We start from the raw sequence: 24,685 nt of genomic DNA, 5'->3' as shown, positions 1-24,685 counted from the left end.
GTGAAAATTGCCCATTCCCTACTAAACCCACTAAACTCCAGTGAAGTGTCTGATGTGTTATTGTCATTCCCTCACAAAAGCAGCTGGGATAGCATGGGGAAAAACAATCCCATCACTTTGGGGGAATCAGAAGGGTGGAAGAGGCTGGTCTCTCATCTGACAAATAAATTAGCATCAAAACCATGATGTTTAGAGAATAAATTGCTGTTTCCTCCATTACTGGCATTTCATAGCTTGCAACCACTGAAAGCAGTCACTGATCTAACCATTAAACCAAGCTCTTCTGGGAGAGGGAAGGAAAACAAATGCTGAGATGACATTTATTAGGTGTGCTTGTTCAGGCAGTCCATTACTGCTCTGGCTCCTCACTCTACGTGCTGAGGGGCTGATCCTGCATGGAAGTGAATGGATGTCTTTGCACTCCCCTGGCTCACTCCACTGAAAAGGAACAGGCACAGACTGAGGAGGAAGAGGAAATAGTGGAGCTAATTGAAAGGAATGAGTTTCAGGAAGAGCTGTAGAGCCCAGCCAGGTGCTTGTAACTGTACACGAGTTATTGTGCTATAGCTGAGATCAGGCAGTGGGAAATGCTGCCTGATGGAAAGGGACATTGCCTGCTAAAAAGGCATTTTTATACATGTAGTTTTATTGCTGTCTCTCTTGTTGGAGTCTCTGCTTCTCTTGTGCCTCACTACTTTCCTACTAAAATATCCCTGTGATACAAGCACTGACACCAGAACCTTCCACCTGCAGAGACTTCCATTTATCTTCATGCTCTTGATAAATCATCACATATTGGAACTTACTATGGAGCTATTGGAGTTCAGATTCCACAGCAATCTTAGAGTAATTTAAAACATATAGAAAAGGGATGGAATGAGCTTGGTGGTGTTGATGCACTTTTTGACAATGTCTCAAGTTTCTTACGTGGTCCAACCTTGAGCAGCCTTCAAGCAGTGGAGGGATGAAGGAAATGCAGAATTTAACATTGGTTAAATTGTAACAGAACACATATTTATTTCATCTACCTCCGTTTGCAGTTGAGTTGAGACTCAGCAGGCATCTCTGCCCCAGTCTTCTGCTTGAGGCATTTGAATTTTCTACAACCCAGAGTATTTGCTCTAATCTGGAAATAACAGCAGCTTTTTTCATGTCTGGTGGGATTTCCTTCAGAATCACACTGAGATCCTGGAAAACAACTGTTATTATACATCAGAGCAAGCTCAACAGTGAAGTGTGATGGTCCTGTGGTAGAAATTCAACATTCTGATGTAAAATAAAAAACCTAAAATAGTTGGAGCACTAAAACACTGGAACGTATTTGCAGGTGTTTAATACTAGACAAAAAATAACACGTGGAAGCAAAACACAAAAGAAAGGTAAAGAACAAAAGAAACAAGCATTTAAATTTTTATTACTGTACTGTGCATTATCAATTTGAATTAGATCTGGAGTTCAGCTGTGTAAAACCTAAATGTGTTGTAGAGCCAAATGTGTTGTTTTCTGAGGATGCAGCACATGAGCAGTGTCACACCTTTGCTGGGAGGTGTAGCTGCTTTTAATCCCTTACACTGTTCCTTCTTCTTCTAGGGAACAAACACACCAGGAAAGAGAAGGATCTCCAGCTTGGTTTGTGCTGTTAATCCCTTACACTGTTCCTTCTTCTTCTAGGGAACAAACACACCAGGAAAGAAAAGGATCTCCAGCTTGGTTTGTGCTGTTAATCTCTTACATTGTTTTCTTATTTTAGGGAACAAACACACCAGGAAAGAAAAAGATCTCCAGCTTGGTTTGTGCTGTTAATCCCTTACACTGTTCCTTCTTCTTTTAGGGAACAAACACACCAGGAAACAAAAGGATCTCCAGCTTGGTTTGGCCTGGCTCTCCAATTTCTGCTGCAGATTACAAAGGCCAAGCAGAACTAAAACTCTCTCAGCCTCAAAAGGGAACTGGGCACCACAATGGGACTCCCCAGCCGGGTCCTGGCCTGTGCCATCCTCGCTTTGCTGTCCCAGCAGGTCACTGGGGGACTCATCAAGAGAATTATCCGGCCGAAGAGGGAGACTGGGCTGAACGTGACCTTGCCAGAGGATAACAAGCCTGTGGTTTTCAACCATGTCTACAACATTAAGCTGCCCGTTGGCTCCCTCTGCTCCGTGGACCTGGACTCGGCGAGCGGCGACGCCGACCTGAAGGCGGAAATTGAGCCCGTCAAGAACTACGAGGAGCACACGGTGAATGAGGGCAACCAGATTGTCTTCACACACAGGATTAACATTCCCCGGCGGGCCTGTGGCTGTGCAGCTGCCCCAGACATTAAGGATCTGCTGAGCAGACTGGAGGAGCTGGAGGGGCTGGTCTCCTCCCTGCGGGAGCAGTGTGCCAGCGGGGCTGGATGCTGTCCCAATTCCCAGGCAGCAGAAGGTAAGGCAGGCTGGGGAGCTGCTCCTAGGGGAAATTCTTGTGCTGGCTGTAGATGTTGTTTAGAGTGATACTCCAATCTCTTTCAAGAATATGCACAAGTCAACCCCTTAAATTTGAAACATAATCAAAACTGGGAACATGTTTGGCCAGCGTGCAAGGTACATTCATTCACAGTTCCACGGCTTTATGGATCTGTGGGTCAGGAGCTGGCCTGGGACCCTTTGTAGATGTGGCATTGAGCATGGTCAGCAGTTGGACATGGTAAATCCGCGTCGGAGTTAAGATTAAAACTCACAGTCCAAGCTCTTGGCTCCACTTTTTGTCCCCTTGAGGAAGCTGCCAATGTAACCATTTTCTCTTCCAAGTTTTCTTTAGTAGAGACCAATAAAAATACAGCAGGACATAAGGCAATAGACGAGCACAAATAGTTATAGAAGAGGGAAAAATGTGTCTGTCTGGTTGATTTTTAAATTGAGGGAAGGAGTTGGTCATATAAGAGAAGAAATACAAGTCTTCTTCAGAATGAATGAGCTTTGAGCTCAGAGAAGCCTCCTGGTTGCTGATACAGCTGATGACACAATGTGCTGCCTAACTTTTGTGTTCTGGGGTGAATGGATGAATGATGTTCTATTTTGCATGCCCTAATGAAGCAGTCAGGAAAGCTTCTTAGTCACTGGGAGAGGATTTTGAGAAGGGAGGAGGAATCCAGCATGCTCAATTACCAAGTCGCTGGCAGGGGATCTTCCCTGGCATTAGAGCAAATTAAAGCTTTCCTGGTAAAGTAAATCTAGGTGGAGAAAGAAAAATTCTCATTTTAAAACTTTAGAAACCTATGTCCTGTAAGGAACTAGGAAAATCAGAGCCCTTTGGGTCGTGTGTGACATGTTGACCTAGGCATTCTAGTGCCATGGGGAGTAATGAACTTTGGGCTCGTTGGTACAGGTCGCCTGGACACCACACCCTACTGCAGCGGGCACGGCAACTACAGCATCGACATCTGCGGCTGCGTCTGCGAGCCCGGCTGGAAGGGCCCCAACTGCAGCCAGCCCTCGTGTCCCAACGACTGCAACGACCAGGGCAAGTGCGTGGATGGGCTGTGTGTGTGCTTCGAGGGCTACACGGGCCCAGACTGCAGCCAGGAGCTCTGCCCCCAGGGCTGCGGTGCCCACGGGCGCTGCGTGGGCGGGCAGTGCCTGTGCCACGAGGGTTTTGTGGGTGACGACTGCAGCGTGCCCCTGTGCCCCCACAACTGCCATGGCCGCGGGCGCTGTGTGGACAGCGAGTGTGTGTGCGATGAGGGCTACACTGGTGAGGACTGCAGTGAGCTCATCTGCCCCAACGACTGCTTCGACCGCGGGCGCTGCGTGAACGGCACCTGCTTCTGCGAGGAGGGCTTCACCGGCGAGGACTGCGGGGAGCTCACCTGCCCCAACGACTGCCACGGCAACGGGCGCTGCGAGAACGGGCTGTGCGTGTGCCACGAGGGATTTGTGGGTGATGACTGCAGCGAGAGGAGGTGCCCCAACGACTGCCACAACCGCGGGCGCTGCGTGGGCGGGCGCTGCGTGTGCCACGAGGGGTACCTGGGCGAGGACTGCGCGGAGCTGCGGTGCCCCAACGACTGCCACAACCGCGGGCGCTGCGAGAACGGGCAGTGCGTGTGCCACGAGGGGTTCATCGGGGAGGACTGCGGGGAGCTGCGGTGCCCCAATGATTGCCACAACCGCGGGCGCTGTGAGAACGGGCAGTGCGTGTGCCACGAGGGGTTCACCGGGGATGACTGCGGCCAGCTGCGGTGTCCCAACGACTGCCACAACCGCGGGCTGTGCGTCAACGGGCAGTGCGTGTGCGATGAGGGGTACACGGGCGAGGACTGCGGGGAGCTGCGCTGCCCCAATGACTGCCACAACCGCGGGCGCTGCGTGGAGGGGCGCTGTGAGTGTGACAATGGCTTCACAGGGGAAGACTGTGGCGAGCTCTCCTGCCCCAACGACTGCCACGGGCGTGGGCGCTGCATCAACGGGCGCTGCGTGTGCGATGAGGGCTTCGTGGGCGAGGATTGCCGGGAGCGCTCCTGCCCCAACGACTGCAACAACGCAGGGCGCTGCGTGGACGGGCGCTGTGTCTGCGAGGATGGCTACATCGGGGATGACTGCTCTGATGGTAGGTGCAGTGTCCCTCTGAACTGCTCCCCTTGGGCCAGCCAACAGCCTTGGATGCTTCGTGAAAGTTTTCCATAGAGCTGGGCCTTGTTGCTTTTCCAGCATAGACCAAACAGCAGGATCGGGGATGCAGCAGCACTAGTAGCTCTTGGCATCCTGAAATATCAGGGATAAGTAGTGTAGCGGTTTCTGGTGGCTTTTGGTGGTCACCAATACAACAGGCTGCTGATGGGGTTGCAATGCCTTTGTCACTTCCATTTCTGCTCCCACCACAATGTCATTGGTTCTGTAGACAGCACTAGCTGGGATTTGTCACCATGAGCCTCCAGGTTCTCACAGTACCTCTTGATGCCAGGAAAAAAAGCTGAAAGAAGCTGCTCTAGCTAAGGAGAAAAGGGAAATGGTCCAGAGTCTTCTCCACATGTGTGTATGTATTCATACATATATATATATAAATGCACAATACATATGTATATAGATGTGTGAATCTTAGATCTCACAGAAGCTTACAGGAAAATTGTGAGATAGCTGGAGTGGAAACTTAGCTATAAAGTCACATGCTTGGTTTCCCAGGACCAGTGACTCTATGGAAATTGATATAAAATTTTGGCAGCCTGATAATGACAGGCAATACACCATAAATGAGGTAGTTTTCTTTAGTAGATCCTGGGGGAGAAATTGTGAGACTAAATTTTGGTAATGAAAGAGTACTTTGGGGTTGGGAGCACTATAAAAGACAATGAATACCCTTTAAAAGAAATTCCCATCGTTCATCTCCTCCTCCTGGAAGGTGCCTAAGCTCCACTTTGTGATCTTGCACAGGCAGATCTATTGCAAGTATTTACTCAAATAATAATGTTTTATTTGACTTTGGAAAATCTGTGCAAATCCCAGGACTTCTAGCTCTACAATCACGTGCTGCTGGCAGTTGAATTAAACATCTGAACCCCTCGGGACCCAGCTATAGCACTCTTGTGCTGCAGCCATGAGAGGAGCAGCTGGAACACAGTCAGCCAGAGGTTGTGAGCAAGTGTGAGAGCAGAAATTGGCTTCTGGAAATGTCTGTAGTCTCCATCAGCTGAGCATTCCTTTCCTCAGCAGCTAATTTGTGGGACATGCCTTCCCCATTCCCTGCGTGTGAGATGAGCCTTAGGAACCGCTCCTGGGAAAATGTAAAACTGGGCAAGTCATTATTTCCTGAGCCTTGAGAACTTCTTATAACTTTGGCTGGGCTTTTTTTTTTTAACCCCCCATTCCCAGTGTCTCCTCCAACTGAGCTGACTGTGACCAACGTGACAGACAAAACTGTCAATCTGGAGTGGAAGCACGAGAACCTCGTCAACGAGTACCTCGTCACCTACGTCCCCACCAGCAGCGGGGGCTTGGACATGCAGTTCACCGTGCCAGGAAACCACACAGCTGCCACCATCCACGAGCTGGAGCCAGGGGTGGAGTACTTCATCCGTGTCTTTGCAATCCTGAAAAACAAGAAGAGTATTCCAGTCAGCGCCAGGGTAGCCACATGTGAGTTTAATGTTCCCTGTATTCATCCTTTTGTGTATTCCATTTGCATCTCGCTTTTGGGGTGTTGCTTATTTCATATTTTCTGTTTTCACTTTGTATGTGTTGGCTTGCATCCCTTTCTTGGAGGTATTTTTTCTGCATTTTTATTTTCAGTTCAGATGTATTGATTTACATTCTGGTTTTGGGATATCATTTCTTTTGTATTCTCTACTTCCAATTCAAATGTTGGCCTGGAAAAAACAGCTTTCTGTACTTCCATTTTCTACTTTTTTCCAATATCAGGGATTGTGTTAGAAGCACAATTCACAAGCTCTTCTGCTCTCAATGTCTCCCAACATGGTGCCTTTATGAATTAAGAACCTTGGCTTCTTCACAAAAATGCACATTTCTTTATTATAATGTGCATTTTTTTACTGTAATGTTTATTTAAAAAACTCTGGTAATTCTTCCTGAGAAAAACATTAAAAATGTAACAGCATATAAAAGAGCAATATGAAATCACTTAAATTCAAATTATTTTGGCTAAAATAGAGGTTACATTTGTTTTGCATCTTTGCTGTGATTTACTACATCTTACCTTTTATCTGCCTGTCTGTACATCTGTCGTTCATCTTTTTGTTTTGTGCACATCACTGTCATATCTAAACATCCCAATATCAAAAGGTGCTCTTTGATTTCTGTCACTGAGCTCATTTCTGGAGAGCTGGGGCAGGATTCAGCTCTCCTGACTTTCAAAGTTAACACCAGGCTTCTTTCAAGAGGGCACAAAAAAAGAGATTTTGAGGGTAAAATTCTTTTATTCTATGGTGACATTTAACCAGTTCAGGAAAGTCTCTCCAAAGCCACAATAACAGGATCTGAGAAGAGTTTAACCACCTCATCTGCAGATCCCTGGCAGATATTTCTAGAAGTGGAAAGATGTCCCACCCCAGTGCCCTATTTATGGGAATTTGACACTAATGTGAGAATATCCCTTTCTTCTGCCACAGATCTGCCTGCTCCAGAAGGTCTGAGGTTCAAATCTGTTCGGGAAACGTCCGTCCAGGTGGAGTGGGACCCTCTGAACTTTTCTTTTGATGGCTGGGAGCTGGTCTTCCATAATATGGTGAGTAAGCAGTTTCACGTATAGAATGAAAAATCCTGTATTTTTATGTTTTTACTCAATGATTGTCCCATGTGTTCCAGAAAAAGGATGATAATGGTGACATAACCAGCAGCTTGAAAAGGCCAGAGACATCCTACATGCAGCCAGGTTTGGCCCCTGGGCAGCAGTACAATGTGTCCATCCATATCGTGAAGAACAACACCAGAGGACCAGGCCTATCCAAAGTCATCACCACAAGTAAGCACAACATGTGTTTGGTCTGGGTTTAGTTGGCCACCAACAAAACATCTGCTGTTTGGGGGTTTGTAAGCAAAGAGAAATTCAAGCTCTACACTGTGAGTTAATAGCAGGGGAAGGAGATAGTGGAGATGCTAAAGAATACATAAGGAAAAAATAATTCCTCTCCACATAACCTGTTTGAAGCAGAAGGGAAATTTATGTCCAGCTTAGCATGCACTTTTATTCCTTTTTCAAGATGTACATCAGCAGGAACTAGAATTCCTTGCTAGAATTTGTTTCATCCTGGTGATATTTGCATGAAAAGCGTGTGAAGGTGAGGAAGCTCTCAGGGCTCTTGCTTGTCTTTCTTTTGGCATCTTCTGGTTTGAAGGAGTTTTGATGGATTTGCTTCTGATGGATTGATTCCATCTGGAGTCCAAAACTACAGGAACCAAAGGAAGAGCATAAATGAGGATACTAATTTAAACTTTGTTTTGAATCATCAATTAAAAGCATAAGAATATGGGTGCTTTTCATGGCAAGATTTATTTTTAAAGCCCCCTTTCCTTTCTCTTTTGCTTGGTAACAGAGCTTGATGCCCCCAGCCAGGTGGAGGCCAGAGACGTCACTGACACCACAGCTCTCATCACATGGTCCAAACCCTTGGCTGAAGTTGAAGGTGTAGAGCTCACTTATGGCCCCAAGGACATTCCAGGGGACAGGACAACCATTGACCTCTCTGAAGATGAGAACCAATACTCCATTGGCAACCTGAGGCCGCACACAGAGTACGAGGTGACGCTGGTGTCTCGTCGAGGGGACATGGAGAGCGACCCTGTGAAGGAAGTCTTTGTCACAGGTGAGGGGCTGCGAAGGTGCCACAGGGACCACCCATCCTCCTGTGCTGTTTGTGTCTTGTTGCTGGAGTTGGCAGATACTGATAAACACAAAACCAGCCCAGTTTTAAAGGTACAAGGAAGTAGAGAACAATTTCCTGTGCCTTTTATGCCTTGTTGGCTCACCAAAATATTTAGACCCTCCCACAAGAATCTAAATGTATTTCTAAAATGGGAACTAGGTTATTGTGTCTTTTACCCTAAATCCCTATTTCAAAAAGCAAATTCCTCTAAATCATTTGTCTGTTTGATGAGCTAAATGTCTTCCGTAGTTCCTGTTCCATCTTATTTCTCTTTCCTAATTAGTTTAGAAGCAGAGAACTGGGGTTTTTTTCTTCTTAATTTCTTCAAATATTTCCTGCCATCCTTTTATAAATTTACTGTGTTCCTCAGTGATTCTGGGAATGTTTTTGGAATGTGTGAGTCCTTTAGCAGGTTATCAAGGCTTGATGCATTAAGAGAGCTGTGAATTACATCCCTTTTCATCCTTAAATACAGTTGTTATTTTGGAGCAGGATTTGAGGCTACTATAGGTGTGAAAAATGAAAGCTCATTGTATTTCTCCATAATCACCTTTTTTTTGAGACTTAGACTTCCTTCCCACCGTGAATGCAAGATGTTACTGAACAGAAATTCTAGAGATGACCAGTTCTATTCTCTTTTTTACTTTTGAAAGCTGAGATATTTGTAAAGGAAAACTATTCTCATCCAAGTATGTTTTCCACAAACCCGTTTTATAATAAAACTAATTATTCCAATGAAAATGCTAATTTTGTCTCAGGAGATAGAATTTAAAATTCTTGAACTGAAGCTGGTGAACTCTGCTTTTCATGCTAGGAAACCTCTGGGTTTTGTAGTTAAGACATAACAGGATCATGTGAGAGGAAGCTTTACGGGTCATTTCACCTTCTAAAAAGCACTGTCACAAGAGACTGCTGTCAGAAGAGAAATATTCCTAATTATTTATTTATTGCTTGGATGATTCCAGACCTGGATGCTCCAAGGAACCTGAAGAGGGTGTCCCAGACTGACAGCAGCATCACCCTGGAGTGGAAGAACAGCCACGCCAACGTCGATAATTACCGAATCAAGTTCGCTCCCATCTCTGGTGGGGACCACGTGGAGATCACAGCGCCCAAGGGCAGCCAGGCCACAACCAGAGCTACACTCACAGGTAGGGGGATGGAGAGATTGTCTCTGGTATCACATTGTTTTTGTCACCCCAGGAATTTGCTTTTCGTCACCCACAGACATGGAGAAAAAATGTCCTTGTGGTCACCATACATTAGAGGTACAAACAAGTTTTGAGTGATCTCAAGCACATTTTTTTGGGGCAACAGGTTACAAATTTGAAATTACATGAGATATTAGGAAGGAATTGTTCCCTGTGAGGGTGGGCAGGCCCTGGCACAGGTGCCCAGAGCAGCTGTGGCTGCCCCTGGATCCCTGGCAGTGCCCAAGGCCAGGCTGGACAGGGCTGGGAGCAGCCTGGGACAGTGGGAGGTGTCCCTTCCATGGCAGGGGGTGGAACAAGATGATCTTTAATGTCCCTTCCAACTCAAACTATTCCATGATTCTATAATTTGAGAAGACCAAACTGAATTGAAAGCCATGTGAAATGGATTTACCAGCCAGCAGAAGATATGAAACCATTTCACTTCCACATGCATCCCTGAATCCAACAAATCAGTTCCCCTAATTCTAAGCAGTTCTGTGGAAGTGGATTCACATCCTGAGCTCAAGAGGCATTTTCATGTGCTAGGGGTGGGATTCCCTGGTGCCAGTCTGCAGCTTGTCAGCTGGAGGGTCAACAGAAACCTCAATTGTCTGCATAGAGGAAAGCAGATCTCTCGCTCTGCATCCATTCAGCCTTCCTTATTCCAATAAATGCCTGCAGGTATATTCCATGGACAGGAACTCACATTTTTTCTCCTCATCTCACAGGTTTGAGGCCTGGAACTGAATATGGCATTGGAGTGACAGCAGTGAGGAATGACAGGGAAAGTGCTCCTGCTACCATCAACGCTGGCACTGGTGAGTGCCCTGGTCCCATTACAGCTCTGGAGGACGCACCTGTAGTGGAGCCACTCTTCCATTTCTAAGAGATGCTGGAAGATATATTTTAGAAAGTTCTTGAGTTCGTTGTGATACTTTTTCCCTCAAGGAAAACAAAAAAATCCAACAAAGGTCATGACCTCTGAATCTCATTTCTTTTTCCTGTTCCTCTTAATGTTCTGTGAGTTTCATCTCCAGGTGAGCTCCTTAATGATAATTATACTTGCACTGATCACTCTGGCCAAGGCCCAAGGGTCAGAGCAGACCCTACAGCTTGGCAGAAGGGGCCCAAAGAGGAGTTTGTAGGGTTTAAAATGTAACACAGTATGGTAATGTAATGATTCTTATAGGCTGTATGTAAATGTTATAGGATTTGTATCTTGTACTAGATTGGCTAGTGAGAATCAGAATATTCAACATAGAAGAAGATTTATTGTACTGTAACGAGAACCTCACTCTCTTACCCTCTCATCCTCTCTCCCCTTCTCTTCTCTCAGGCGTGCTCTGAGCTGTGTTTGGCAGCTCCCAGCAGGGCCCTGCACCCAGGCCCTTTGCAATAAACCCCAAGTTCCAAACCTGGCTCCTGATATCTCTCATCTCCATCCCAGCCATCCTACCCACTGACACTCCAACAGATATTCCACTACAGATGCCTGAAAAACTCTCTCAGGTCACTTCAGAGACACCTCAACTTTGCTTGTTTTTCACTTGCAGACCTTGATAACCCCAAGGACCTGGAAGTCAGCGAGCCCACTGAGACCACCCTGTCCCTGCGCTGGAGAAGGCCCGTGGCCAAGTTTGACCACTACCGCCTGGTTTACACCAGTCCCTTGGGGAAGAAGGGCGAGGTGGAGATCCCAGTGGACAGCAGCTCCTTCCTGCTGCGGGGGCTGGAGCCAGGCACCGAGTACACCATCAGCCTGCAGGCAGAGAAGGGACGGCACAAGAGCAAACCCACCACTGTCAAGGGCTCCACGGGTGAGTAACGGCCTCTGGTGGTCACTAGCCCAGGGAGAACTTCACCTGATTTCCTAATCCATATCTAGGGAACTTCTTTCAGAGCTCTGCCAGCATGGGACAGTGAAGGATAGACGGGTTTACCAGCCAGCAGAAGATATGAAACCATTTCACATCCCTGAATCCAACAAATCGGTTCCCCTAATTCCAAGCGGTCCTGTGGAAGTGGCTTCACATCTCAAGCTCAAGAGGGATTTTCATGTGCTGGGGGTGGGATGCACTGGTGCTAAATCCATCTCTGTGTGTCCCTCCCTGCTGTTCCTCCCTGTGTCCCTCCCTGCTGCTCCCTCACCTCCATGTTCCCAATGATTTCTTGCTCATCCTTTGAGAGGCCTCACAAGGAGCTCATCCACCGGTCCTGCGTGGGTGCAGAACTCATTCTTTGTTTTAGGCTATTTTTGTACATCATGTCTTCTAACATGTTTTGCATTCTACAGCCAAAAACCCAAGAGGAAGAGCAAGAAGAATGTGTTTAACTTTGTTTGTTCCTGCCTAATTTATTCTCTTCACAGCAGGTCATCATCCCTCAGCAGGGCCAGTGGGTCTCTGATGTTGCCCTATTTCAGTTTTCTCATCCAAAACTGGAAAAGGTTTCTGCCCCAATCTGGTCCAAGCCACCATTTCTTTTGGGTATTGTGATTCATATTTGTCTGTTTCTGCCATCTCCATTTGTGCAAACCACTCCCACTGACCACTATCAGATGATTTACTGAACAAGGTTTTATCCTTTGTGAAACATTTTGAGCCAAGTTTTGTTACATAGACAATTATATCTCAGTATAGAACACAAATAAGTCCTGAATCTTTCAGTTTCTCAGCCTAAATCCTGTGAGGCAAAGCCTCAAACTGCTCTAAGGAAGCAGAGATGGTGAAATCACAATCAGCTGGGCTACAGCTATTGTCCTTAGCAGACACCAAGGTGTTTATGCTTTTCTCCCCAGTGACCATCTGTGAGGTAAGCACATGTCAGACAGTGTGGATTTTACAAATTAATAATTACACAGCTTAACTTAATAATTTACACAGATCAAAGCTGGGTTCATATTCTCTGGCAGTGCTCACACCAGCAGAACCTCTGAATGCTTTATAGAGACAGCAATCCATCAGAGAGCTACATGGTCTGGAAACCATCAGTCCTGAAGGAGTTATTTGGTGCCTAAATCAGGCCTATATCCAGTGCAGGGAAAAATTAAGAAGCTTTGAGGCACATACAGAAAAAAGGAAGATGTAGGTTTGTGTGGCAGGAGTGAGCAGAGTTCAATTTTCCAACCTTCTCTGTTGGAAGACTGAGAGGTTTGAAGGAAGTCTGCAGGGATGGTGAAGAGGCAGAGGCAATGTGCTGTGGAGTCTCACAGCCTGGTCTTTGCAGCACCAGCTTCCAAAGCTTCACAAGGTGGCTTCTTTTTCCTGGTTCGCCTTTTATTTCTTTTTTTCTTTAGAAATACCTTCGTCTGGCTGCTGTATTTGTTTTTTGTCTTTACTCAGAGCAGCAGTAAACAGAGAGGGCTCTGCAGTGGGCTCCAGGGAGGAGCAGTTGACATAACCTGGCTCTGTGACCTTTCTGCTGAGCAGGAATGGACAAATCCAAACACAGAGCAGAGGGAGCAGAAATTCTCTGGAAGATAAGTGGTCTCTTCAGTTTGCTTTTCCATCTACCCTCAGGACACTCCTCTTTATCCATGTTCCAGCACTTGGGAGGTCCCAAGTCCTCAGGCTGAAGCCAAACAATTTTGTTTTGCCCTCTCTTGTGGAGGCAAGCTGAAACATTCAGAACTCGTGAACCTCTAGCAAAGGACACATCACAAAATACATAATGCAGGATGGAAGGCACTGCTGCTTCTGGCCCTCCACAGGGATGAAGTGCAGCTCAAGTGACAAAGTCTTTTTTTAACTGATATTTCTGATCCTGCACTCAAGGGATGGCAAAGATTACAGAGTGAAGTTTGCTAAATTTTGCTGAAAAGGAAAGACTGAATACTTCACATTTCCATTTGCTTGCTTGTCTCTTGTAGCTTCATGTCATGTAACCGTCATGCAAGCATAGAGTCCTGACCCAGAGGAACTCCCTGAAATGAGTTTTATTTTTGCTCCAGAGGCATCAGGAATGCAGGAGAATTCCATGAGGGACCTTGTGGTCCTGAGGGGAACAGACCACACAGCTTCAGTGTGTGAATACAGGAACCCACAGCAGTTCTGTGCTGGAGTAATGGAAGTTCACAGCAGAGCCCCTGGGAGCTGGGATTGACTGCCTCCAAACCAACACTTCCCATAAACCAAGGTGTGTGGATGGGCTGGAGGGCAGCACTCTGCTCCTCTGGGAGCTGAGTTACCACAGGAAACTCCTTTCTGTTATTAGTGAAGGTGTCAGGAGGGTCTCACCTGCCTCTGCACCAAGGTTTGACTCAGAAATTAAAGAAAAGGAGCCATTTTAGTCCTTGGAGGGACCTTGCCTTGAGCATGTCCCAGCAGATGAGCAGCTCATCTGCAGGGTGAGCACATCCCCAGCACTCAGACTGCAGCTTTGAGCTTTGTTCTGTCCTGCTCTGCCCCTGGAGCCCTGCCTGCAGAGCACAATGTGGGGCCTGGAGCAGGAGGGATGCCAATACATCAGGCAATACATGAGAGGCCTGGGGAGATAAATGAGTGAGAAACCAAGAGCCAAGCTCAAATTCCTCTGCTGAAGGACCCAGATTGTGCAGCAACTGTTGATGGATCGTGGATGTGATACTGTCCTGCCTCTGGGAGGGAGCTTGAACAGCAGAGCATGGCTTGGAGAAGTGACTTTTCCATTCTGCTGAATGTTTTCCACAAGATTTATGCTGTTTACCAAAGGCCCTTGTCAGTGGTGTGCGTCAGCCCCTCTTCCTCTCCTGGCTTCTCCAAGGCTCAGATTGCACCACCCTTTTTTATACAAACTCAAAGAAACATCAGCAAGAATGATTAGGTGAGCCAGCTCCATGGGAAAGTGCAGTGCTGAGCACTGGGAAACTAAATTTGCCAGGGAAGATTGTCCAGTTTGTTCAGCTGCCTCCTCCTCTGAGAGCACCTGGAGCCTGAGTTCAGTTTTTAGAGGTAGCTACTCCATTTCTGGAGCATTTCTGGTTTGTGATGTGCTGCAGTGGTTTCTTCATGAAATTCAGAGGTGCACAGACACTGCAAGCCCAGTTTAATCAGCTGATTAAGAGAGGGGAAAGTGTTTCAGCCAAAGGGGGCTGAAAAGAAAACCTTGCTAGGTCATCAAGAGATTGGGAAAGTGGCTGAGAGCTCCTCTTGGAGAATAATTTAAAATCCCAGATTTAGAAGCAAGAAATAATCCAGAATACTTCTTGCTCTATCCCAAGGGGTTGGGGAAATGTCACAAGTATCCTTTTTAGTAAAACCACCAGAGAAACATTCCAGTGGAATTCCTCAAAAGGCCAACACCACTCCACAGACAGATTCAGGCCAGGCTCACCCTGGAGATTTTACCAGGAGATATTGAGCTATTTCCTCAGCTGACAGTAAGAAGTGTTCCAGCCTGGGAAGGAGTGTATGGTTTTTATCCATCCAGTTTCCCTTTTCAGATTCTATCTCTGTTCATTCATCTCACCACTGTGAATCATTCTCTGGCTGTCACCCACCCACCTAAAGCTCCCAGAGCTCTCTGTTTTTTCTGCCCATCTCTTGTTAAATCAAGTGTTTGAGCTCACTGTTCTTGTTATTCTACAGTTTGATTGTTTTCCAGATTTTCCATTATCTGTTACAGCATTCTGCCTGCTAAACAAAGAACATTGATATTTCTATGGTATCAGAGTATTTTCTATGCATTCATATCATTTTCATTTGTCCATCTCCTGCTTGTTTGTACACAAAGGCACATATTCCCCTGATACACATGAATTATGTGGGATATATGAGTGTTAATATCTGTGGTAGAGGAAAACCATTCTTTCTCACCCACAAATTCATTTGTGGAGTCATTAAGTCCAAGGTAATATTCAGAATTACATTCCCCATGTTCCATGGGACAACCTGTACATGGCAACCTCCATGTAGCTGCCAAAGCTGGCACAATAAAATAAACCCACTGTGAATCCAGCAAATTTCTGGATTCAAATCTCACACAGGAGGTTGGCCCCTCAGGTTTTTTATAATATACTTGAACTGCTGCTGCATTTTCCATCTAGATTGAAGTCACCAAATCCTTGTGTGGCTGTGCTAGAACAGGCAGGGATGCTGGAGAAATGTGGGGTGGTCAGGGAAAACAAGGGGCCACTTTTGACTGATCACAGGGTTCTCTCACATACCCTCAGTACATCAGGAGTGTAATGCCACCCTAATTTTATGTTGCCTCTTGCATTTTTGAAGGTTTTATCTTCAGTTTCCAGCTCAGGATTCAGTTTCCCAGGGGGAGCTGTCCCTGTGGGATGCACTGCTGCCCTCTCCTCCCCACTGGGCTGCCCACTCTTGTCTTCAGCAGAAACCCTTCCAGCAAAGCCCAGCAAAGCCCAGCTTTGGTTTGCAAAGACAGGAGTGTGCTAAGGAAGGCAGGAGCCTCCCCAGAAATGGAGAATGTAAACCCTCCCCACCCCTCCCAATTGCTATAAATTTTAAATTAAGGGGCTCTCAGGCAAAATTATGGGAGCAGGAAATAACAGTTCTTTAATAGGGAAGAAAATAATAAAAGGATAAAATGAACAATGCAGTGCACTGGAACAACAGTGACAGAGTCAGAACCCAACCTGACACCCTGTGGGTCAGGGTGTTGGTGGCAGTCCCATTGGAAATGTGGCTGCAGCCCTCCTGCAGTGTCAGGGGTGGTTCTGTTGGAGCAGGGATCCTGTAGAGAAGGATGGATTCTTCCTCTGAAGATCCAGTGGAAGGAGAGGCAGCTGCTGTTCCTCTGGGGAATCCCATGGAGAAAGGCATGCTGGTGTCTCAAAACCTCTGGATTATATCTGGGTAGCAATGCTTGGCTCCTCCCTCTGGGCTGGGCATCTCCCAATGGGATGTTATAGTTCTTATCAGCCATGCAGTGACATTCAATAGCTGTTATCAGCAATGTCCCCTCCCGAGGGAGGAGTGAATGTGGTCACTCAAAGAGAGAGATAAGACAAACTGCCCACTCGACAAAGGTAATCTGCCATACAGATGGTAATGGAAAAAGTCTTGCATTGCAATCTGGAACACCAGCCCCTCAAAGCCCAGGCACCTCTGTGCCTTTAAATTATCAACTTTTAGACTAAACAAGTGCCCTTGCTCTTGATGCTGTAAATTTATTGCCTGTTCCCAGAACAGGAAAGACCTGCTTGGCACCTGCTGATGCACAAGCAGCTGGGAGCTGCAGAATGGTTCCAAACCTTCCTGCTTTGCTCCCCGGGCAGCCCTGGAGCAGGCAGATAACAGTTCTGACAGGGGTTTACTGGGAAAGAGGGGATGATGGCAGTAGTGAGCATTGTAGCTGTGCTGGTATGATGGAAATACGCTTATCTCCAGGATGCAGCATAGGCAGAGCCTGTTCAAATCATGTCTGGGATGAATTAAAGGCATTTCTTACCTAAATCAAGACTATTAATGCCAGATGTAAATATAAATATTCATATTATATATAAATATAAATCAGTCTTTGCCTCACAGTCTTCTCTCCGTCCCAGAGGTGAGCAGAAAACAATGTTTCCACACCTGTAGTTAACCTGAGAGCATATTTACAAGCTAACATTTCTGCATGCATTTGAAAACATTTCTAATTGATTTTGCTCCTCTGAAGATGTATTTCTTTGTGAGGGATGTGTGAATTTGGAGACATGTAATGAATCCTGAGCAGATATTTGTGCTGAGCTGATGGATGGTGCTCGATGACTTGCTCTCTCTTATTGAATGCAAGTGGAGCATGAAAGCAAGGAAGTCACCGAGGTGTGAAATGATGTGGCTTCCCACTAATGAGGAGATAATTCTGCATGTCAGAGAAATCCCCTGCCTGGTGCCTTGTGCCTGGCATCAGAAACTCTTTGCCTGTGACCTCCGCAGCTCTCAGATTTCCAGAATCTGACTGTTCTACAGGATAAATCCACAGATCATTCAGCATGTCTCTCCTTTCCGTTCCTGGATTTCCTATAAGAAATATTTTTTAAGTTCTTTCTATCCTAGTTTTAGGCAAGAATGTGCATCCTCTCCACTTTATTCTGCATGTATCACAATGCATAATTCCTCCAAGACTGTTTTTGGTGGGATATGAGGAGCTTTAGCGTGTTTGTTTCTGCTGTGATTTCTCAGCCTGGGTTTGGATGTGTTTGTGATTTTTGGCATGAATTCCCTCCATGGTTTGTGTCAGGAGCATTTACTGATGGGTGTAGGAAAGACAAAGGACCTGTTTGGATACTGAGGGTTCCAATGTGATGTAAATGAGCAAAGTTCTTTGGAAGTAATCAAAGAGAACTGATTTCCATCAGCTGAGGATGTGCCAGCTCCCTGCTGGAAGCATTCCAGCTCCTCTCTGATTGCTGCTCAGTGTGGCTCTGTGAGAACCAGGCTGTGTGTGCTGCTGCTCCCTTTGCTCCAGGCCTGGTTTCAGTCTCCAAAACCAGGAGAACTCCTCTGCTTGCTTAGTTTTCAGGGCTCCCAATGCACAGCCCATAGAGTGTGCTGGAGCAGGTGTTAGCTGTTGTTTGGGGGGTTATTATCAGGAAATTTTAGCACTTTTTAGCACTTCTGGCCACCATACCTGGAGAATCAATCAGTGAAACACCATTTGATCCTCCCAGCACTGCTCAGTTATTTAACATCCCCCAGCCCTGAGCCTCCTGCTCTGCTTTTATTCTCCCTTCACTCACCCAGCTCAGAATCACTGGGGCTCTTCATGAGCTTAACATAACCCCCAAAGCTTCCAGTAGTTTCCCCCTGTCCTGGGCAGCACAGGATGAGGTATTTGATCAGTTCCCTATCACTCTGAAAGGCCTGTCCACTTTAAACAGAACACAGGAAATGTTTCTGCTGGGAAATCTTTGAGAAACAGAAATTCCCAGTCTCCCAGCTGGCACAAAATTCCAGATTAACCTCAGTGGTAGTACCCAATGCTAGCTCTCTTGGTCCCTGGAAGCTCTACCTGCTGCAGGTATTTCCCATGGATTCACAGCCACCTGTTCCTTTTCTGCTTCAAAACCCAGAACTGCATTTCCACATGGCTTTGGTATGAATTTTAGGCTTTGTGAGTGATGCTTTTCCTATTGGCTGGTTTATTCTTCGTTTTGCATGGGATGAAACTCTTACAGCTGTGGAATGAGAGCCTGGGGTGGTGCAGCATGGACAATGGAAGGTGCTGCAGCATCAAACCTCTCTTTTCAAATTGCATGCAAAGAGAAATGTTGATGCATCTGCTGCTGATAAGGGATGTGGGAACAGAGAGATGCTGCATGTGCTTGTCTGGATTGTGCTCAAACACAGCAGGAGTTTGGCATGGAAGTGGTGATGTCAGAGAGAAAAAAGATTGTGAGACCTTTCAAACTCCCACCTCTTACCCCTGTTCTCTCAATTCCATGAGGTGCCAGGGCTGAGTTCAGTAATGACCAAAGCACCAGGGTGGGAGCTCAGATCTAAGGATTGTGCTTGTCCATCCCTCAAAACCAAACTCCCAACACGAGGTAAACTCCTTATGTAGAGACACAAAGATTAGTTCACAGAGCCAGAGCAGTCTCACCTCTCCATGGTTTGTTCTCTCTGGTTTTTTGGTGTTTTTTTGGTTTTTTTTGTTTTTTTTTTTTTTAATAAGAAACATCATCACTTGATCTTTATCATGGCACTGTGGTTGCTTTGCCATCTGTGCTGGATGGCTGAGGATTTTGGAGCTCACCAGCAATCCTGTTTGGTTCATGACTCCACAGGAGAACCCCTCGGTCCCTGGAGAGCATAAGAGGTTGTTTGTTTTTCTGTCAGACATGCATGAGCAACAAATGGCAGGAAGAGGGGCTCTGCATCATGGAGGAGAATGAAACTGAGCTTTGTCAGAGAAATCAGAATTGCTTTCAACCTGTGACGGTTCCTGCATTACTTATTATAACCAAGCTTCTATTTAAAAGATTTTACTCCACTGTAATTTTAGTTTCACTTTCATTTTAAGGAAATGTATTTGTTTTATTTGTTTCTGTTGCCACCAACAGATTGTGATCTCTGATACAACCAGTTCCCTTGCTGTCTGCTTTCTCTTTTCCAGATAACAGTCTTGTTTTGACAGAATTCATATTTTACCTCAATGTATCTCCTTTCTGTTCCTGATAAGGGAAGACAGCTCTGGATTAATACATTTCTTTTAATGTTATTGAACATTTTAATAATGTCATAAACAATCTCTTTCCTTCAAACAGGATGGGAAAAGCTCAACAGAACTTCTGTTCCTGATAGTAAAAATTAACTGATTTGTTAATGAATTTCACTGAAGGTTATTATGATCTATGAGTGCTCAACCTCTGAAAATCCAGCCCCAGCTGCCTGCCTGAGGCTTTGAGCAATCATGCAATAATCACTCTGGTTTTACAGGGAGAAACTCCATATGAGTGATGCTGCTGAGCCTAAATTTCATTTATTCCAGGGTCCCCTTAAATACTGTATTACAATATGCATAAAGTTGAAGTTTACAATTGACAAATCAGATCCATTTCCCTGCATGCAGCATCTCCTATGAATTCTCAGTCATGCAGAATGGGATTATTCAGAGACACTCTGTTCTCACTGTAACACTTATGTGCAACAATTCAAAGAAATCAGAAGGGTGCTGAAAATCAGCACAGGCCACAGGTCAGTGACAGAGCACATAGGAGTTTCCATATAGATAAACCAGGCAGTGCTCTCTCATTTTCCCCTATGACTGTTAATGTTAAGGAATCAGTTGAATTCCCTTTGTAACAAAGAACTTTCCATTCTTGCTGAGCCAACGACCTCAGCTTTCAGATTTAACAGCAGAGTTACCTCTGATGGCTCTCAGATTCCTTGGCCACCCCTGTGGGGGTTTGTGAGAATTTGAATTTCTGTGAATGAGCATTTTGATTTTTACATCCGCAGAAAGGTTCTGTGGGTAGAATAATGAGCTGAAAAAAGATAAATCCATTAAAGACAAGCAGACATGGAGGCATTTTCCTCTTCTTTGTTGTTTTGTATCTGAAATGTTTGGAAGCATAAGCAGCATCCTTCAAGTGGATGCAATTAAAACCATAAATATCTGAATCCCATTAAAAACATAAATATCTGAATCTGAAAAACATAAATATCTGAATCCCAGCTACTCTAAACCATACCCTTTCCTACCCTTACAACACAGTTACTTCAGAATGGCACTGAAGTGGTTTCGCAACTCAGTGTATCACACTGAGTAAAGTTGTTACAGTAATACCTACTTATCTCATAGGGAGTTCAATCAATGCTGATAAAGCACTCACAGCTGTAAGATTCTCTATGAGCTGCTTTCTGTGGGCAGTCTCCCAATATTTGTTAATTATTACAATTCTTCTCTCACTGTTTCATTTTGCCATGCCTCCAAAGAGATTTTATTGGAGTTATCTGAAGCAGCTGATAATGTAAATGCAGGGGGGCAGGGGGAGCATGATTAAATGTGAAATTCCTTAACACAGAACCTCATTAAAGAATACAACATCAGCCCTGTGATGGTGTTCACAGGGGTCTGAGGATGGGGGAAGAGACGAGAATCTGACTCCATGTTTCAGAAGGCTTGATTTATTATTTTATTATATATATTATATTAAAACTATACTAAAAGAATAGAAGAAAGGATTTCATCAGAAGGCTGGCTAAGAATAGAATAGGAAAAAATGATAACAAAGGCTTGTGGCTCTGACAGAGAGCCTGAGCCAGCTGGCTGTGATTGGCCATTAATTAGAAACAACCTAATGAGACCAATCCCAGATGCACCTGTTGCATTCCACAGCAGCAGATAACCATTGTTTATATTTTGTTCCTGAGGCCTTTCAGCTTCTCAGGAGGAAGAATGCTAAGAAAAGGCTTTTCCATAAAAGATGTCTGTGACACAGCCCCACTCTGCAACCCAAGTAACAGCTTGCCTCTCTGTCCTTATCCAGAGGAGGAGCCCGAGCTGGGGGAGCTGTCAGTGTCACAGCCTGGCTGGGATGGTTTCCAGCTCACCTGGACAGCAGCAGACGGGGCCTTTGAGAGCTTTGTGCTGCAGGTGCAGGAGGCTGGCAGCCCCCAGGAGAGCCGCAATGTCACAGTGCCGGGGACACTGAGCTCTGTCAATGTCACCGGCCTCAAGGCCAGCACTCCTTACACCATCACCCTGCAGGGGCTCGCTCGGGGCCACAGGAGCAAGCCCATTTCTCTTGAGACCACCACAGGTACCTTCCCTGCAGCTGTTTGTGACAGAGATGTGAGCTCCTGCGAGTGCTGGGCAGGTCCTGCTGGCTGGGACAGCCTTGCATGAGCTCCTTACAGCTTGGCTGAACATCTCTGGCAAGGAAATGCCTCATGGTCAGGCTTCCCAGTGCCCTGGTGCAGCCCTTCCCTCCCTGCTTTCCCCTTTTTTTGTTCCCTTTCCTCACTTACCTGGCTGACACTAACAGCAAAACCCAGCTGGGTGTTGTACCTGCTTGGGAAAGGCCAGGTTGCCTGGTATATAAAAATCATTCCTCTATCAGCCCAGATAATCAAAGCCTGAGTGTTCCGTTTTTACCCTTCAGAAGCTGCCTCTGAAATTCTGTGTGAATTCAGACTCAGTAAAGCTGTGTGTACGTGACTCAGGGCAAGGAAAACACCTTCTGTATGTTCTCATATAGGAAAGGACACAAATTAATTCCTAATCAGATTAATAAAGTGCATTAAGCCATCTAGGATCATGAAACAGTCTGGCTTGGAAAACATATAATGCAAAAAAGCAAATTCATCAGAACTACCCTGGCACAAAACTGGCCTGAAGGGAGGCAGGTGAGCTCTGTGCTATCAGGAGCTTGCATGAAGCTCATCAAGGGCCCCAAAATAATTTTCTGGCTCATCATGTGAAACTCAACAGTTTGAAATAAGAGCTTATCACAGGCTTTGACCATGAGAGATAAATGTATATTTACATCTCTGCTATGTGCCTCTCTGATCCTCCCAGGTGTCATGATAACTATAACGAACAGTGTGAATTAATTGGCATTAAAGGGGCAACAGTCGCCTTTCCTTCAGATAATTTCAACAAGAAATTATTAAAATCAGACAATTTCTGCTGCCTCTGGGCTCCCCCTCAGCCCTTTGCTCTTCCTGTCTCTGTGAGATAGCCAGAGCTGGCTGGTGCCAGCACATGGTACCCTGCCCAGAAAAGGATGAAAGCACCTGTGAGAACTAATCAGAATTAAAGCATGAAGTGCAGCAGAGCTTGCTTGTTTCTGTGGAGCCTAGAGCAGCCTGGCTTGGGCAGGAATGGCTGTGCTGTGTCCCAGTGAAGAGCTGAGCTTTGAGAGTCCTCCCCAGGAGCTGGGAGCAGATGCCCAAGGAGAGCAGAGCAATGTGCTGGACAAAGAGACCGAGCAGGAAACACATCATGGGTGTCCTGCCTAAATATGCAGTGTGCTCCCTTCCTTTACCCTCCTGAAAACAGCAGAAAATGCCCTGCTGAGGTTTTCCCTTCCCTTTCTGGGTCAAGCTCAGCAGCCAGCTTTTCAAAATCTTCCCTTCTGGGGACTTGCAATTGTTAAAAAATATCTGAACCTTCCTCTAACGCTGTGGGGATGTCTGCAGAGAGGAAGAAACCCCAAGGCATCTCTCCCTGTTTTGCATTTTGGCTCCAGCTCCGAAATTACAAGCCAGCTTTCACAGACTTAAGCTGAAAGGGAAAGTAGAAGAGTAAACAAAACACAAGATTTTCCTTCGGATAAAGCAGAAGCTTTGGTTTTAGCTTCTCCTAAAACTGGAAGCCGTCTTTTCCAAATGCCCCAGGGGCATTCAAGACAGTCCTTCTGCATCTGCTTTCATGCTCAGACCTCAAAGACATGGCTGGGAAAGAAAAATAACCATAGTTTTAAATGTTATTTTAATTTTTTTTTTCTTATCTAACATTTTGTGACGCTTTAATTAAATTTCCTCCCCTTAGTACCTGTCTGCTCGTAACAAGCTTTTACTCACATGCCCTTCCCCAGCTGGCAGTGCTGCCAGCAGGGCAGAGAGGAGCCTTTGAGAGCAGGAGGAGGTTGGGGCCCTTCTGACGGGTGTTGTTTCCCTCCCCAGGAGAGCAGCCCGGCGTTGCTGAGCTCACGGTGTCCGACATTACCCCCGAAAGCTTCAACCTCTCCTGGACAGCCTCCAACGGCGACTTCGACGCCTTTACCATTGAAATTATTGATTCTAACAGGTTGCTGGAGCCCATGGAGTTCAACCTGTCAGGCAACTCAAGGACTGCTCATATCTCAGGGCTTTCTCCCAGCACTGATTTCATTGTCTACCTCTCTGGGATCTCTCGCGGGTTCCGCACACAGGCAATCAGTGCTGCAGCTACCACAGGTACACAGAACCTACCTCACTGCTAACTCTGCTTTTTTGAGCTCTTCCTTACAGGTTGTGCCCCCCTTCCCTGCCCTCAGCTACCCCACAGCCCACCCATTTCCCAACCTTCTGCCTTCCGAGGAAGATCGACCAGAAATACTGTGAGCTGGGAATGTTTGAATTTGAGTCACCAGCCCATCCAGCAAAGTCAGGCAATCCCATCGTGCTGGGGTTTCATTCACGCCATGAGTCTAGACATCATGGGGCAGCCTCTGAGGCAGAAGAGTAGCAAATCAAATATCCCAAGAACCAAGTGGGAGATGATTCCTTACGTTCACCTTTCAGCCTGTGTGTGCATCTGTCCCACAGCTCAGAGAGGACACAGCTTCTCTCAGAAAAGCTGATTTCTAGACACAGATTTACCTAAAAGATGTCAGGCACATTTCAGTCTGTGCCAGCACAATCCTGCAAGGCACATTTACTCCTTGAATTTAGCTTCAATTATTCAGGTTGTGTTGGGTGAGAGATTGAAAAGTCCATTTGAGTTGATGTCAGAGAAGGGAATAGGCAGGCACTGAGTTGTTGGCACGTTGAACATTTCAGGGTTTTACAGTTGACAGCTTTCCCAGAAAAGACAGGAAAGTCAAATGTTCAGGATGAGAGTGGGAAGTGAGGACTGGACTACAGAAACAGAACATTGTTATTGTAGGCAGATAATGGTTCATGTTATGATTGTTAAACACCTCCACCAAATTTTGCCCCTCTAGGAAAAGTTGCTGTAGTGATTTGTCATAGGAATGGAGTAATGTGGTCAGTATAGCAAAATA

General features: G+C 45.9%; 1 protein-coding gene across 3 annotated transcripts in view; it reads left to right on the top strand.

Annotated features, from left to right (window-relative positions):
- TNC (tenascin C) overlaps positions 1–24,685 on the top strand; it is a 78,512-nt gene that overhangs the window by 24,398 nt on the left and 29,429 nt on the right. For 2 of the 3 annotated variants that reach the window (XM_074556056.1, XM_074556057.1), the window contains exons 2-10: positions 1,832–2,424; positions 3,367–4,587; positions 5,847–6,110; positions 7,100–7,215; positions 7,296–7,452; positions 8,024–8,293; positions 9,319–9,504; positions 10,275–10,364; positions 11,100–11,363. In XM_074556056.1, the coding sequence (XP_074412157.1) occupies positions 1,962–2,424; positions 3,367–4,587; positions 5,847–6,110; positions 7,100–7,215; positions 7,296–7,452; positions 8,024–8,293; positions 9,319–9,504; positions 10,275–10,364; positions 11,100–11,363 (3,031 nt within the window). In that variant the 5' untranslated portion in view covers positions 1,832–1,961. Of the gene's footprint in view, positions 1–1,831; positions 2,425–3,366; positions 4,588–5,846; positions 6,111–7,099; positions 7,216–7,295; positions 7,453–8,023; positions 8,294–9,318; positions 9,505–10,274; positions 10,365–11,099; positions 11,364–21,463; positions 21,737–23,603; positions 23,877–24,685 lie in introns of all 3 variants that reach the window. The other variant, XM_074556055.1, reaches the window with a different exon arrangement.

Source organism: Zonotrichia albicollis, chromosome 21 (assembly GCF_047830755.1).
Source record: "Zonotrichia albicollis isolate bZonAlb1 chromosome 21, bZonAlb1.hap1, whole genome shotgun sequence".
In the NCBI taxonomy this organism is placed as follows: Eukaryota; Metazoa; Chordata; class Aves; order Passeriformes; family Passerellidae; genus Zonotrichia; species Zonotrichia albicollis.
Note: the sequence above shows the minus strand (reverse complement) of the source record. Positions and strands in the feature narration are given on the sequence as shown.